This window comes from Neophocaena asiaeorientalis, unplaced genomic scaffold (assembly GCF_003031525.2).
Source record: "Neophocaena asiaeorientalis asiaeorientalis breed wild unplaced genomic scaffold, Neophocaena_asiaeorientalis_V1.1 scaffold256, whole genome shotgun sequence".
In the NCBI taxonomy this organism is placed as follows: domain Eukaryota; kingdom Metazoa; phylum Chordata; class Mammalia; order Artiodactyla; family Phocoenidae; genus Neophocaena; species Neophocaena asiaeorientalis.
The window spans coordinates 6626461-6643493 of NW_020185324.1; the positions used below are offsets into that span (position 1 = coordinate 6626461).

General features: G+C 40.8%; 1 protein-coding gene across 1 annotated transcript in view; it reads right to left on the reverse strand.

Annotated features, from left to right (window-relative positions):
- GLDC (glycine decarboxylase) overlaps positions 1-17033 on the reverse strand; it is a 92915-nt gene that overhangs the window by 51415 nt on the left and 24467 nt on the right. The window contains exons 4-9 of the mRNA XM_024734273.1: positions 13500-13664; positions 9293-9370; positions 8157-8304; positions 7270-7466; positions 5672-5768; positions 244-349 (exon numbers count right to left, since the gene is read on the reverse strand). Coding sequence (XP_024590041.1) covers positions 244-349; positions 5672-5768; positions 7270-7466; positions 8157-8304; positions 9293-9370; positions 13500-13664 — 791 coding nt within the window. The remainder of the gene's footprint in view (positions 1-243; positions 350-5671; positions 5769-7269; positions 7467-8156; positions 8305-9292; positions 9371-13499; positions 13665-17033) is intronic.

The following is a 17033-nucleotide window of genomic DNA, read 5'->3' on the forward strand; positions in this document are numbered from 1 at the left end:
GTCCAGTTTTCTCTCAGGGTGTTCATTCTTCTTGTGTATGGGTTGGGGGGACTGAGGAAAAGCTCACTATATTAAATATATTAACACTCAGTCTGCCATAGATGTTGAAAGTATTATTCCTAGGTTTTATTTGACTTTTAATTTTGCAGGTAGTATTAGATATGCAGTGAGTTTTCAATTTTATTTACTCACATGTATCGGTCTTGTTATAACCAAAAGTTTTAAAACAGAAAACTGACTCACCTTCAGACAAAATCAAAGTGGCATTATGTACCCTCCTAGCAATATGTTCCAGCCCATGGGACCCATGGTAGATTGCAAACATTGCAGCCATATTCGCCAAGAGAGCCTAAAATGACAAAGAGCTTTTAAAGAATCATGTTCAACAATGTGATATCAGGAAGATGATCAGTGGGAGGGGCTGTTGTTCTGACTTGAGATGCCAAAACTAAAAGCAGGTACAAAGCAAAATGATCAGACTCCCTGCCTTCTCTATGATAGCTGGAGACCATTTATAACCTGCCCAACCATCTGAGGGGTAAATACAGCATCCAAGACACCCTAGCGTCACTATACTAAACCTTTGAATGTGACCATTAGTAAGGCGCTCCATCCATGCAACATAATCATCCCATAAAGGGGAAGATCAGGCTGTCATCAGACATGGAGATGCAATACTTAATGTTGGAAGATAGTGGAACAACGAAGACCTCAGGGGAAAACAGTGAGATCTAAGAATTTTATGCTCAATAATACAGTTCTTCAAGGATAAAAGCAAGAAAAATTTTCAAACACACAAGAAGTCAGGGAGTATAATTCTCCTGAAGCCTTAAATAAAACACTAGAAACTGAATTTCAGCCAACCAAGAGGTGAATGGTGAATCTATGCAAAGGACCACCAAAGATGAAAATGCAGGACGCGGGGGAATAAAACCAAAATGAGTTGGCAGGAGATATATTAGGAAGGGAAAACCAAAACCTACTGGCTTATTCCCTGCTGACAGTAAGGTCACTTTCTCAGGTAAAGATATCTCTCCTGACCGTTGATTGAAGTTTCACAAAAATATTTACAGGGAAGTGTGTATCCTAGTGTGACAGAGAATAGGAAAGAATGGCACTAGAATCTCTCAGAGACTCAGGGATGGAATCCAGCATAGGGAGCAAGGAAGGGACCACTGTCATGGCATCTTGGGTCAGGGAGGAGGATAAAAACAGGATGGCAAGGGTCAGAAACCAAAATGAGGGCCAATGTGGGGTAAAATCATGGAAGGCCACCTCCTGTCTCTCCTCTCTCTCGCCCTATCCCTCACCTGCTTTTCCACCCTAGATCCTACCAACCAGCAGCCTTCTAACCATGCAATATCACCCTAGGTAACTGACCCAAACTCTAATCTCAGACTCCTCACCTGCTTAGTCCATTCAATTCTCCCACAGCCCCTCCCATCTCATTGGTCCAGCACCATGGTTTCTATGAGTTTCCAGTCCCACTAAAGTGACTTTTGTCCTAATGTACTAGGTCAGCAGTTCAAGGTCCACCTTCATGTTCCATCATCCCAAGGTGGGAAGGGGCACATTACAGAACAGAAACACTACTCAGATGAGAAACACAGTGCTTTAAAGTTGGATGATGTTCAATATCAGATCGATTTTGTTAGGTACACATTTCCTCTGTGAGGCTGTTAGAAGGAATCTCTCTGGGATCACTGCAAAAATGCCAGAAAGTGAAATCAGAGTCAATAAAGAAAATAAGGAAAAGAAGACATCAGAGAACACTGCAGTAGACTTTCTTGGACCAAGTGCCAGAGAGGATACAGACACTCTTGTGGACTCTGTATAACAATTAGAAATAAATACGGAAGAACCACAACACATTATAGCTATGGAGAGGGCATGTCTGAAGTAAAACATCCATAATATAGTGTATCATGGCTCATGGCTATGCTACCTGGGAATAAAAACTCAGGCCTGATGTTCACAGAATGCTCTGGAAGCCTCCCATCACAGAAGCCTTGTGGAGGTTGGTTCATGTCACTTTTTAAACTAGAGATCATTCTTTCTACAAACAGGAGACTGTATCAACCAACTGACCAACAAATTAATGAAAAGTACGAAGTCACTTTTAGAAACCTTGGTAAGGCATTAGAATATCAAAGGAAGTTCAGAGAAACAGAGAGACCAAGAAGATTCAAATTTCTTTGATAATCTGACAAACAATATAATTAGGATACTTAAAGTAATCAAAAGTGAATCATGGGGACTTCCCTGGTGGCGCAGTGTCTAAGAATCCGGCTGCCAATTCAGGGGACACGAGTTTGAGCCCTGGTCCAGGAAGATCCCACAAGACCGTGCACTACAACTACTAAGCCCACGCTCTAGAGCCCGCAAGCCACAACTACTGAGCCCACGTGCCACAACTACTGAAGCCCACACACCTAGAGCCCGTGCTCCGCAACAAGAGAAGCCACCACAATGAAAAGCCCGTGTGCCGCAACAAAGAGTAGCCCCTGCTCACCGCAACTAGAGAAAGCCCGCGTGCAGCAATGAAGACCCAACACAGCCAAAAATAAATAAATGAAATAAATATATTTTTTTTTTAAAAAAGTGAATCATGAAAGGATGCTCAAAATCATTAGTTATTAGGTAATTGCAAATCAATCCCACAGTGAGATATCACTTCACACCCACTAGGACAGCTATAACCAAAAAGAGGAACAGTAACAAGTACAGGTGAAAATGTGGAGAAATTACAGCCCTCATATATTGGTGGAGGGAATGTAAAATGGTGCAGCCACTTCAGAAAAGAGTCTGGAAGTTCCTCAAATAGTTCAACATAGAGTTACCAATGACCCAGAAATTCCATTTCTAGGAATATACCCAAGAGAACTGAAAATATATGTCCCCACAAAAACTTATACACAAATGTGCGTAGCAGCCTTATTCAAAGTACCCCAAAGTGGAAGCAACCTAAATGCCCATCAGTTGATGAATGGATTAACAAAATATGATGTATCCATACAATGGGATATTCTTCAGCCATAAAAAAGAATGAAGTATTGATTCCTGATACTGTAGGGGTTCCAAACAGCCCTCCCTAAGATCTGCCACTTTAGCATGTGGATTATTTTGAGTTCAGGCAATGGAGATGTTCTGGGCTCAAGAGAAACTACTGCTCCTCCCTTAACTGCCCAGAAGAATTTAAATTGAGGATTTTTCCCAGAAAAGGAGTTATTACCAAAGATAAATTTTATCTAAGTGGCCCCATCTATACGGCAGAGCAAACAACTAATTACCAAACATCTTGTTCTTCTCCTTATCATCCAGTGAATGGCCCTCCCATGCTTGGAAGCACCTGGCCCCTATTCCATTCCTTAGTCCAGGATGACATGTATAACCTTATTTACTATTCTGTCCTTTAACCTCTCATGTATGTGGGGATCCTGTATGTATGTATAAAATGTTATTTTCTCCTGTTAATCTGTCTCATATCAATTTAATTCTTAGACCAGCTAGAAGAACCTAGAAGGTTAGACGAAAAAAATTTTTTTTCCTTCCCAATTCTACAACGTGGATGAACCTTGAGAACATTATCTCAAATGAAAGAAACCAGGCACAAAAGGCCACATATTGTATGATCTCATTTATATGAAATATCCAGAATAGGCAAATCCATAGAGACAGAAAGGAGATAAGTGGTCACCAGGGGCTGAAGGGAGGCGAGAAGGATAGGAAGTGACTGCTTAGTGGGAACAAGTTTCTTTTAGGAGTGATAAAAATATCCAGAAATGAAATGCTGGTGATGGTTACACAACTTTGTGAAAATACTATCAACCATTGAACGGTGTACTTTAAATGGGTGAATTATATGGAAAGTTAAATCTCAATGAGAGCGCTAATGAAATGTAAATTATACATCAATACCCCTGGACTTCAGAAAAAGCTAATGAAAGCCCGTGGTGGAAGTTGAGAAATAAGAGAATATAAAGAAGAAGATATGATGCAAATTCAGACACCTGTAGAAATGTCACAAGTTTACAGAAAGATTTTTTTTTTAAAGAATTCAGTAATGCGTTTTCAGAGATTCAAAAAAAAAAAGTTCTCGGGGCTTCCCTGGTGGCGCAGTGGTTGAGAGTCTGCCTGCCGAATCAGTGATGCAAAACTAAGAGAAGTCCAGTGTGGACCGTACAACACTCAAGAGGAATGGGGCAGCCTTGAGAAGAACATGGAAGAGGTGCTACAAGAAGAAGGCTGGAGTAATGACATAGAGTGCTCAAGGAACAGCTTAAAAAATATCAGTCATCTCTGAACAAAAGAGAATAATTATAGGCCTACAAAGAAAATGACACTGGCGTCACAAGCAATTGTTTCGTGCAACCAGTTATGAGAAGAAACACGTGAGATGAAATAGACAACGGAGAGTTAGAAAATCTCCAGAATAAGAAAATGAAAATCAGAGAAGACAGGGTATGACTATCTCTAGGGCAAACATCATGTTACTCATTGCTGAAAAACAGAGACCTCTTATGATCCAAGTTAAATAATGAAATATCAGCTATCCATGAACTGGAAGGAAAAAAGAAGTAGGAATGTAACTTTTGCTCATTGTAGAATGCCCAAGTTAACCTGGAAAATTAATTCAAACCTTGAAGCAGAAAGCCCTTAGTGCACTTATGATCAGAAAGACACGTTCTGGAAGAACATGAGCAGAAAGCAGCAGAGGAAGGGAAGATATGTAAGCAGAGAATTCAACAAATGAAGGATAAACTACAGAAAGTAAAGGCATCACATAAAGATCAATTTGCTGTCAACAGAGGACAAGCTTGTGACAACTGGCTCCTTCCTGCAATACTAGAGGAGCTCTTCCCTGAAAAGCAGCCGCCTCCCTGAGACAAAAAAAATAATACAGGAAAAACAACTGAGGAAACTATTTCAACCACCAATGGATATGGGGCAAACTATAAGCAGACCTTATCATCTACTCCCTCCCTGGAGAGGCTTTGTAAAAGCTGGCGGTGGTGCTGTGAGCCAATGCTCGGAGAGGAAGAACACTGCACTCCCTACTGGGGTACCTGTGAGATCTCTCCCTTTCCCTGACCCCGAATGGAAGAGAACCGAGAATGGATTATATGCTCAGGAGTGGTCCTCCACCTGATCCTAGGAACTGGCTGGATGTCAGAAAACACTGCTCCCTCTAACCTGAGACACTGGGCAACATTCAGGTAACTCCTCCTCTTTTATCCCATACATTTCAGAAATGTCTCTATGAGTTCCCAGTAAGAGTACCCCATGGCCACCACCGGCTGGCCAATCTGGACTATCCCCTCAGGACAGTCACCTCAAGCACCTTCACCTTGCTTTCCTCACAATAACCTGGAGGGCCTCCATCTCAGCTCTAAGAGGAGGTGCCCCAGTCACCGCCCATAATGGACCTGCCCTGTGGCCAAGAATGCCAGAGACCCTAACAGGTGAAGGGTGTGCATACATGGAACCACAGTGAAATACATTGTATTGGCGTTCTGACAAGACCACAAGGCTTCTCTACCAACAAGATCTTCACATTTTTGGTGTGCACACTGCTCAGTGGATGAATGAAGCAACAACTCAGTAAATGAACAAGTAGCTCATTGCTGTAGACTGGAAGACATTCAGTGAGCAGGTCAGGTATGTGATCTACCTGAGCTGTACAGATGTTGCTGGTAGCCTTGTCTCTCCGGATGTGTTGCTCCCTGGTTTGAAGAGCAAGACGATACACTTCTTTTCCACTGGCATCTCTGTACCAAGAATAAAACATCCGGTTAGTACAGATCATTATAGCACCAGGAGTTGCCATAAACAGAACTGCTTCCTTCCTTCCCACCTTTAAGTGAATTCAGCAAAGTTACTTAGGTGCAAGGCCATAAAGAAACAATTTCCAAACCATCTTCTTCTAAAGGGGACTGTTAATTTTCAGTTTGTACTTTGAGGATTTGAGGCACTGAGATATATACAATAAGCTGGGAACTTTAAAAGAAAATTTTCCAGGAATCACCCAGCCTAATAAAATGATGGTGATTGAGGATTAAACTTCACTCTGAGCTTCTTGGCAGACTCAGAGAAAAGGGAAATACCCGACAAAGGAAACAGAATTTCTATACTAGAAATCTAAAGCAACTATATGGCTATAAATAAAGGATGTTAACAACCTAACACTTGTCTCTAATAAAATTTCTCCTTTCTTAATACAATTAAAAATCTAGATAACCACAAAGATTCAGCAGTCATAGCCTTTATTTCATCAAACTCTCAGGTCCACTTTCCAGAAAGGTAAGAAGTTCAATACAAAAATCAGAAGATGATAACTGATATATGAAACTCTTTTAAATTAGAAAACCCTCTGTCACATCTCATCTGGTGAAGAGACATCATTGAAAGAAAATGTAATGTAAGAATACTTAAAGAAACTATTATTTTTTACATTAAAAAGCAAAGTGCCTTTTGCCATCATGTGACAAAGTGTAAGTATTTCAGAACTTCTCATCACTAGCACATCATTCACTAATCCAGACTCTTCACTTACATTAATAGCCCAGCTTTATGAAAGGTCAAAAACAATATGCTCAAGTTCCACAGTAATAATCATGGCATTCATCTCAATTCTCAACCCAAGGATTTTCATCAATGAGAAGCACTCAAGGAAGTACATTTGGAAATTACTCAAATGGCCAAAGGGCAGGCCGCTAGGAAATAATGTAGGTCACACCCAATGTGTGCATGGTAATCTCTTATTGCACCTGCCTTTACATAGCCATGTGGCATGTTAATACTTTTGAGAAAGAAACTAGTTAGATATAAAACACACTTAAAATATTCAGTCTCTCAAGACTTTCATCAATCTAAAATTCATTTCTATGACTTCAATACAAATATGCTATAAATTGTAAACATACTTTTCCAAATATGCACAAATTCATGGCATTCGAGAAGAGGTACATGGCATCTGAGAAGGGCCAGGTATGCGATAATGGGGTGTGTGTGTGTGTGTGTGTGTGTGTGTGTGTGTGCGCGCGCGTGTGTGTGTGTGTTGGGATGGGGTTGGGGAGTAGGTAGGGCATTGATACCCCAAACATTCATACCCCAAATACATTCTCTCTTCTGACTCTATGTTTACATTTCCTTAATCGACCCAAAATGGCCCAGTTAAATTCAAAGAGAAATCAACAACTTTTGTGATCAAGAGAAGGAGCAGGGGAAACCATAACCACAATAAAAGGGAAGAAACATGAGCTGCTTTACCTTGTTACACCCACCATTCTTCCAGGCATCATCCTCACCAAACTTTCTCTGACAGCAAAAAAGGCTGCATGTGGTCCGCCATAGCCCAGAGGCACCCCAAATCTCTGTGAGCTGCCCAGGGCAACGTCCACCCCAAATTCTCCGGGAGGCCTCAGGATACACAGAGCTAGAAGGTCAGTAGCGCAGCAGGCCAAGCTCTAAAAATGAAACAAGAGAAAATGGACAAGGTTGTGACCTTCCCTGAGACCAGTGGAAGGATAGCAAATTATCTCCATTATAGGCAGACTGGCAGAGTTGGTTCGTATCCTGTGAAATTTATTTACTCATTCATTCATTTAAAATATTTACTGAGTGCCTACTATGTGCCAGGAACCAGTGAAGAAAACAAACTTGAAAAAAGGCGGTTGGAAGGAGGGAGTTTTACCTTACCAAATGATAAAGGTGTAGAAATTAAAACACACCAAAAAGAGTAACAATAATAGGGCTTCCCTGGTGGTGCAGTGGTTAAGAATCCGCCTGCCAATGCAGGGGACGTGGGTTCAGCCCTGGTCCAGGAAGATCCCTTATGCCACAGAGCAGCTAAGCCTGTATACCACAACTACTGAGCCTGCGCTCTAGAGCCGGCGAGCCACAGCTACTGAAACCCGCGTGCCTAGAGCCTGTGCTCCGCACAAGATAAGCCACCGCAATGAGAAGCCCTTTAACCGCAACAAAGAGTAGCTCCCGCTCACCGCAACTAGAGAAAGCCCGCGTGCAGCAACGAAGCCCCAATGCAGCCAAAAAGAAATTAAACGAATTTTTTTAAAAATCATGCTAAAAAGAGTAACAATAATAATTCAAAATTGAGACACACCTCCATGGACCCAACACAGGAGAGGTTTCCCTACCCCAGCCTGATGGGCTCTCTCCACGAGCTCCGTGAAGTCTTCCACCTTCCCCTCGGTGTCTGGGTACTGGAACAGCGCTCCACTGACATCTTTTCCACTGAAGTCCATTTCATGGGGTAACTTCAGCTCAATGAGGACTCCAGCATACCTGAAAAGACAGAAGACAAAGAACCACCATGCTTTTGGTTTACAGGGAAAGTCAAATCATCTACAGTTTCTTTTCTACGTTAGAGCATGCGTATTCTGTGTCCTTCCTCAGTGCCCCCACCCCCTACCCTATCCCAACATGCACACACCCCCATCCCACACCCAGCCCTTCAGTGGTAACTGTGCTTCACACCAACTCACCTGCAGCCACTGTTAGCACCTCCCCTCCCGCTTTCCTGTCAGAACCTGTGCCTGAGACAAGAGCAGAAACATGCCTTCCTAGGGCTAAACAACCACTACCTGCAACTACACAGCCATTGCCACTTTGATCTTGGATAGGTCTTAGGTGAGTGGAAAACCTCAGTAAGACAAGGAAGAAGAACTTCCTTAGGTTCCTGAAACTATCTAATTCCTATCATATGTCAGAAAACCACTTCTGAAGGAATGGTGGTATGGGATTGGGGGAAAGGCTTTTACAACGAGAAAGTAAATAAACACACCCACATGCGGTAGTTGTGCCGTGTCTGTTTTATCTGATTACAGCACTTAAAAAATATAATCTGCTTTCAGCTACATCATACTAAACTAGGTATTATGTGGATTCCCTATGGGCCGTGTTTGCAGGAATATACACAAAATCGTAACAGTTGTGTGAGAGTTCCATTTTTACCCTGTGCTTTTCAAACTTTTCAAAACACTGTTGAAACTATTTTAATATTTTCTTTTTTTAAAAAAAAGAACACAAAACAATGTGTTCTTTTTGTAAAATATAAAGCAAAGGCGACCAAATCCACTGTGTATTTTTTCCTGAATTCTGACACATCTTATTTACCAGTGAGGTCATGGGAAGAAAATGGGAGGGAAAGTAAAATTCAATAACCCCAGCTTAAACCAGGTTCAACTCCAGTCAGTTTGGAAATTAGAGGAAGAAACAGCAGAGATGAGCATAATATTATCCCTGAGTTCAAAATACAAATAAAATTAATTACTTGGCTCGAGTCTGGACGACAGCTATTGTCTGTGAGTGGCAACGAGGGTCAACAAAAAACTTCCTCCTCTTGTTGTGTCTGTTGAAAAGAAAAATCCCAATTCGAACATGAACATTAAAGAAATCAGAGTATCGTCTAAGAATGCAAAGCAAAGATGGTACTTAAGGAAAGTCTGAGCATAGGATAAAAAATAATGAGTCATTAATAACTAATAGTGACATTTCCTGATTAGAATTTCACTGAAATCCAATTCCCATTCTAACCCCATTTAGCAAAATCAATCTTAAACTGGTTTAAATTTTTAAAAATATGCTATGACGTAAAGAAGATGTGGCACATATCTACAATGGAATATTACTCAGCCATAAAAAGAAACGAAATCGAGCTATTTGTAATGAGGTAGATAGACCTAGAAGGAAAAAGAAAGAAAAGGGTAGTGATTAGGTGCGAGTAGGAACAAAAAACTACGTCTTCTAGATAAAATCATCTGAGAAGTTTATTGCCAAAGGAGCATTTAGAGATTATCTAAACCGAGTGTCCTCATTCAAAGGAAGCAGCGGAGAAGAACTCAGATAGGTTGTGATATGTGCAGGTGCCACACAGCTTTGGAAGGAACTGCGTTGGGTCTAAGACCCAAATTCAGGAAGTTCTCTAACAGTCCATAGTTTCAGGAAACAAAACTGATGGGGATGCATAACATTTTGTATATCACAAGCGCATCTGGGTAAAAAGAAATGAGTGGAGGATACAAGTATATTGTATAAAAAGAAAGATCCACACGACCAGTTAACAGCAAGTTTCTCAATGGAATGCGACTGAGAAACAGCAAGGTTTTACTTGTCATTATATCCTTCTCTACTATTTGAAATTTTCCACTATGAACAGGTATTATTCTTATAATAAGCATAAATTCAATAGAGTAGGTAGAGTTGGGAGATACAAAATTAACTGTCCAATACACAAAGCTCTTCAAAGTCTATATCTAAATAACTCTGGAGAGAAGAGCTATCTAAGCCTAAATGACCTCGGATGGAAACAAAAACACTGCTATTGAAGAAAACATTTCCTAAAGATAAGAAACACAAGGTTGCTTCTCAAGGGTAAAATTAAATGCAGGATGGAAGGTATGAGAATTAAGAGAGAGGAAGCAAATCCAGCACTTGCAGAGTGTGCGTTGCCCAATGACTCTATTAAGTTCAGGAGAGAACCCCTGACCCATCAACTACAAAGGTCTCAGCTTCTGGGCTTCCCTGGTGGCGCAGTGGTTGAGAGTCCGCCTGCCGATGCAGGGGACAGGGGTGACACGGGTTCGTGCCCCGGCCCGGGAAGATCCCACATGCCGTGGAGTGGCTAGGCCCGTGAGCCATGGCCGCTGAGCCTGCGCGTGAGATGAAAGCTTTTACTCAGAAAAAGGGGATGGAGGTGGGGGATGGGAGAGCAGCGAGAAGGTGGATGAGGAAGAGAGAAGGTGAAAAGGAGTGAAAAGCTTAGACTAGGAACGGCATTCTTCCCCCCCTACCCCCTGCTGTCCCTAAGATAACAGGAAGAAGAGCCTGAACCCACCCCTGGGACTGCTTGGGAAGCAGAAGGGCCTGGAACTTAGAGGTCTCCATATCTGCCCAGTGAGTTCGAGGTTCACAACTGCCAACACTGTGATTTATAGGAAATAAATATTTGATCATTCAGATGACCAAGATATATTTCTCATATATATTTGGTCTTTGTCCACAGTTCCTGGCTCACAGCTCCCAAAACCACTGGAATTTTCTAAGTGTGAAAAGTGATCAAGGTGTCATTTGTAATGTTAATGAGGTGACTTTTGCATCCCACAGAGGAATGAGGGCTGGTTGCTAAAGGAGCCAACCATGCGATTAGAGGGTTGGAACTTTCAGTTCTACACCGAGCTCCAGGGAAGGAAGAGGGGCTGGAGGCTGAATCAATTGCCAATGGCCAAGATTTAATCACTCGTGTCTATGTAGTGAAGCCTCCATAGAAAACCCAAAGGGTAGGATTTGGAGAGCTTCTGGACTGGTGAACATGAGGAGATTTGGGAAGAATGGGGATCTCTGAGGGAGCATGGAAGCTCTGACCCTTTCAACATACCCAGCCCTATGCATCCCTTCTGCCTGGCTGTTCCTGAGTTATATCATTTGATAATAAACTGGTTTTACTAAGTAAAATGTTTCTCTGAGTTCTGTGCACTTGCTCTGAGGAGGGGGTCATGAAAATTCCAGTCGATTGAATACAGGTAACAACCTGTACTTGAGAATGGCACCCTGAGTTGGAGGGGGTTGCTGGACATCAGCAGATGTTTGTTCGTTTGTTTTCAGGTGTGAGAGGAACCCCCCTCCCTGACTGGAATTGGTACCAGAATCAATTTAACCACCCCTCAAGTCTGTGGAAGCCAAGAAAGAGACTTACATGGGCATTCAGAGTGTAAACAAAGAATGTTACCCGCCAGTTCCACAAGGATCAAGCCATTAGCCACTGCAGTCAACCCAGTCAGTTGACTAGGGCCAGCCCCCCAAAACCTCAGACAGACACATCATCAATGTGGGCAGATTTCCCTACCAGATGACCATCTACATGAGAATTCTACCTGCAGGGAAGGTAAACTCAAATGTATTCTCGAGGCAAAGAACAAAAGAAGGTGAGGAGCTAAAGAATGATTATTAACTAAATATTAACCAAAGTTAACCATGACCCAGCAATTCTACTTCTAGAAATGCATCCTCAGGAAATAATCAGAACTTCTGACAAAGATCTATCCTACAGATGCACAAAAATACCATTAATAACAGTGAAAAATGGGAACAAACAATGTATAATAGAGGTGAGGTTACATAAATTATGGTACTTCCATGCAAATGAATATTGCTATGTAGCCAATAAAAGCCACAGTTTAGAAAGCTGACTAAAGAAATGGGGAAATGTTCACAAAATATTGTTAAATAGAAAAAGAAAAGCTAAAAAACATTAAATACAACCTGAGAAGAATATTCTTCATAAAACAGGGTGATGCTTATTTACATATTACATTGCAGATTGCTAGTTCCTACCCAATATCCATTCTCCCTGTCACCCATAGTAACAGAACCCCAATATGTAGGGGGCAGCAATGTGCTCATCTGAAAAAAACTGCATTTCCACAGGTCACTTGTAGGTAGGGGTGGTCAATGAAGCATAAGTAAATTGTTGAGTGGAGGCTTCCAAAACACTATTTAAAGAGAGCTTATTTCGCTAGAAGTACCCTTTACTTTTTCCTAAATGCAGGCGTCATGGCTAGAGCTCCAGCAGTCATCTTGTGACCAGGAGGGCTGTGGACAGGACTGTTGTCTGCCATTACAGTAAACAAAAAATGTTGCCCGCCATCCCAGTTCTACAAGGATCAAGCCATTAGCCACTGCAGCTGCCCACTGATGGTGCACCCTGAGAGGAACTCAGGATGGAGAAAAACAGGAAGTATTATTTGCTTTGGAGACTGGCCCAAGATAGTTAAGATGCATTTCTAAGGAATAATTTCAATGAGCCCAAACTCTTGCATCTTCCCATATATTGAAAAGCACTAACATTAACCTGAGATGTCTGTTCTTTGTGATTAGCAGTAATCTTTTGATGTTCGACTGCATGGTTTTTTCCCAGCAAAACATGTTCTGGCTCCTCCCTGACCTCTTCGGAGCAGTTCCTCAGAGCTGTGTGAGAGACTGTCTCCGGGGCTCTCATCCTTAGTAAGATCCCCAAATAAAACTTAACTTGCAACTTTTAGGTTGTATGTTTTTCTTCAGTCTACAGGATAAAAGCCTCGCACTAACGATGGCAAAGAGAGAGGTGCAGTGGTCCTCGATACTATCTCGGAGTTGCTGTAACATCCCTGAACTTAACATTATGTATGTGAACAGCAAAATGTCTTTCTTACATAATGTTAAACAATAAACAGCAGTGGCTTTTTAAATGCACTATATTTCACATCTGTTTGTTACCTCAACTAACTGGTATAATGATACTGATACAACATATCTCATAGACACAAATGTGTGTGTGTGTGATAGACAGAAAGAGGGGGCGGGGAAGAGAAAGCGAGAGAGAGAGGGAAAGAGGGACAAAGTCACTGGGCACTGACCGGAGCAGGGAAACCCCCGCCTGCACAGCAGTTGTGAGACTGGAAGATGTCCCTCCCCCTGAGGGACTCTCATGCTGGGCCTCTCACCTGTGGCAGAGCTGCATTGCCTCTGCAGCCGCGGTGGCCTCATCCAGCAGGGATGCATTAGCCATGTCCATGCCTGTGATGTCACACACCATGGTCTGGTAATTGAGTAAACTCTCCAGTCTCCCCTGAGATACCTCTGGCTGGTACGGAGTATACTGGGTGATCCTGTAAGGGACCCAAAACACTATGTCCAAACTGTGAATCCACTATTCAGAAAAAACTCATGAAATACCTTCATTTTAGAATTCAGTATCTGAAAATTAAGTTTGCCTCTCTCGAGAATCATATAATACAACAATAAGCTTCCTTTTTGTCTTTTGTACGGAAACTCGGCATTAAATCATAGTAACAATATTACCCTTTGGGGATAATCAGTACTTACTTTTCTATCCCTCTAAATTACTTAATCTTACATTTCTATTTTAATGATCTTATCATAAGTATGCTGTATTGTAAGTTGGCTCTTAAAATCCACTTGAGACTGCCCATGGTATTATAAACAGAATAAAAAAAAAAAGCTCACCGCAACCATGGTTCACAATAGAAAAGTATCCAAGAATCTAATATCTAATGAAACTTTTGGTTTTGGGGGAGAGGAGCTTTGTTTATACTAACCAGAAGTTATATTCGCTCCTAAAAAATTAATAGAGGTCTATTTAAGAATTGCCGGGAATTCCCTGGCGGTCCAGTGGTTGGGATTCCGCACTTTCACTGCCAAGGGCCTGGGCTCAATCCCTGGTCAGGGAACTACTAGGATCCCACAAGACGCGTGGCACAGCCATAAAAAAAAAAAAGAATTGTCACTATCCAGTTATTAAAAGTCTATGGGGGCTTCCATGGTGGCGCAGTCGTTGCGAGTCCGCCTGCCGATGCAGGGGACGCGGGTTCGTGCCCCGGTCCGGGAAGATTCCACATGCTGCGGAGCGGCTAGGCCTGTGAGCCATGGCCGTTGAGCCTGCGCATCCGGAGCCTGTGCTCCACAACGGGAGAGGCCACAACAGTGAGAGGCCCGCGTACCGCAAAAAAAAAAGTCTATGGAAGTAAACTCCATACCTATCAAAATTCAAGAATACTAATGGTTAGAAGGCAGCGTAGACATGAATTCTAACCTTAAAATCCTCCAGTTATTAGCCAAAAATGTGTCTTTAGGTATGAGAGTTAACCCACTTAGTGACTTCATCACTTTTTCATCCCTTCACTCATTCACTCATCCTACAAATATTTACCAAAATATCTACCAAAAACTGATAAGTTCTGGTGGCACATCATAAGCAAGATGGGCACCAGCCCCTGATCTCAAGGAAAATATATTGTAGTGGGGAAAAAGAGATAAAAAATACATAAGATCATTTCAGAGTGATAAATATTTTAAAGAAAATAAAATAAGAGGAGAGAGTGTGGCTGAGGACTTGGAAAGAGCTGCTACCTTTTCACCAAGAATCCATTACTGTACTATCAAAGTGTGTCAGACTGGGGTCTATGCTCCCACATGAGAGTAACACTGTTTCATATCTCTATTGTTTTCGTTCTTCCAAGCCTGAAGAGTATTAGGAAAAAAAATTTTTTTCAACCCCTTTTCCTTTCTCTCCTGATCTGGTAATCATGTTCAGGATATTTCCACCTTTTTTTTTCTTTTTTCTTTTCTGAAGGCTTGGAAATCAATGTCTTCTTACCTTTGAGGGGGAATAGAGTGGGGGAGATTGCCTTACCAAGCAGTACAATGTAAAGACTTTGAAATAATGTCCCTGAAACTTTCATTGGTATAGGGGTGTGTGTGTGTGTGTGTGTTTGTGTTTGTGTGTGTGTGTGTGTGTGTGTTTGTACAGCAGAGTATGTTTTTGCTTCAATTAATTCCTTGAACAGCCTGGCTTAGCAACTGTAAATCAGTTAGCCAAATTCTAAGCGGGTGGTGAACTGGAATAAATGAAGCACACAATACATAATGTAGACTAAGTAGAAAGGGAATCTAAGCAGAAATGGCACACAAAAGGCACAGGCAAGGGGCCACTGTGACCTCAGATCAGATAAGATCTTCATACACAGCATAGTCTGCCACCACAAAGACATATGCTTAGATAGCCTGGCTAACATGAAATTTTCATTTTACTCACAATCATTATTTGGCATACGGACAGACACACAAACTTATACACACACATATGCAAACAAGCATGCATATGTATCAGCTAGCCCATCCAAAGAATTCATCACAGCACTGAACAGAATGTTGAAAAATGAGCAACAAACTCTCTATTAAAAGGAAAATGATTAAATAAATTAGACAATATGCATATAATACTATGGATTGTGGAAATGATATGTAAAAATATTTTCTGACATAGAAGATGCTCATGATACATTAATTTAAAAAGTAAAATGTAAAATACTACAATCCTATTTTTGTAAATTTGTAAAAACGTGAACCAAAATGTAAACAGTGATTTTCTCTGGGTGGCAAGATTAACCATAATTTTTACTTTCTTTTTATTATATGTTCTAAATTTTAAAGACATCGGCTACCATTTATTAACCATCTTCTGTGTGTCAGGAACATGTTTACAACCTTTTTTTGCTGATTATGTGATGCATGCTCTTTGTAAAAAGTTGGGAAATTGAGATAACTACTGGAAAATAAAATCACCCATAATCCCAGAACTCTAAGATAACAATAGTTAACATTTAGGTACATTTCTTTTCAGTCTTTTTTTCTTTTTCTTTTTCTGCTCATTTTTCTGTTGTGCTGTTTGCCCCTTTTCTTGTTAATTTGTGACTTTTCTATATACATTCTTTTTATTTTCTCTAGCTTTATTGAAGTATAATTCACAAAACTGTGTATATTAAAAGTGTACAACATGATGTTTTGATATATGTATACTTTGTGAAATGACCACCACAGTCAGGTTAATTAATTTCAGTCTCTTTTTGACATCACAATCATACTTATACTTCAAAGTAAGATGGTACTCTGTATAAAGTTGCATCTCGATTTTTTTTTCTGTTAACATTATTCCATGGACAATTTCTAATAACTTTAAATATTATTCAGAAATATGCATTTGATTGTTATGTGTTATTAAATCATTTATCATAATTTATTTAACAAGTCCCCTCAAGTTGAACATTACTTTTGGTTTTTAAATATTAGAAATACCATAACAGTGAACATTCTTATCTTTGTATTATTTCCTTAGGATAAATCCCTAGATATGGAATTTCAAATCATACGGTGTACAATAATCAATTTCAAATCTTTCGCTACATATGCTATGTTTTTCTCTAGACAGTTCACACCATTCTGTATTCCCTTAAGTAACACAGTGATTCACAGGTTTCCCTGTATCTTCACCAATGCCAAGTATTAAGAAGCTCTGGGTGTCAACCTAAATTCTCTAATTTATTACCTGTGAACTGGGACAAGTCACTAAACCTCTCCCTGCCAATTTCTCTTGGCCATCAATGGAGATAACATCACCCATATCGGATATTATCTTAACACTCAAGCCCAATTAACATACATAAAGCATTTTGGAAATG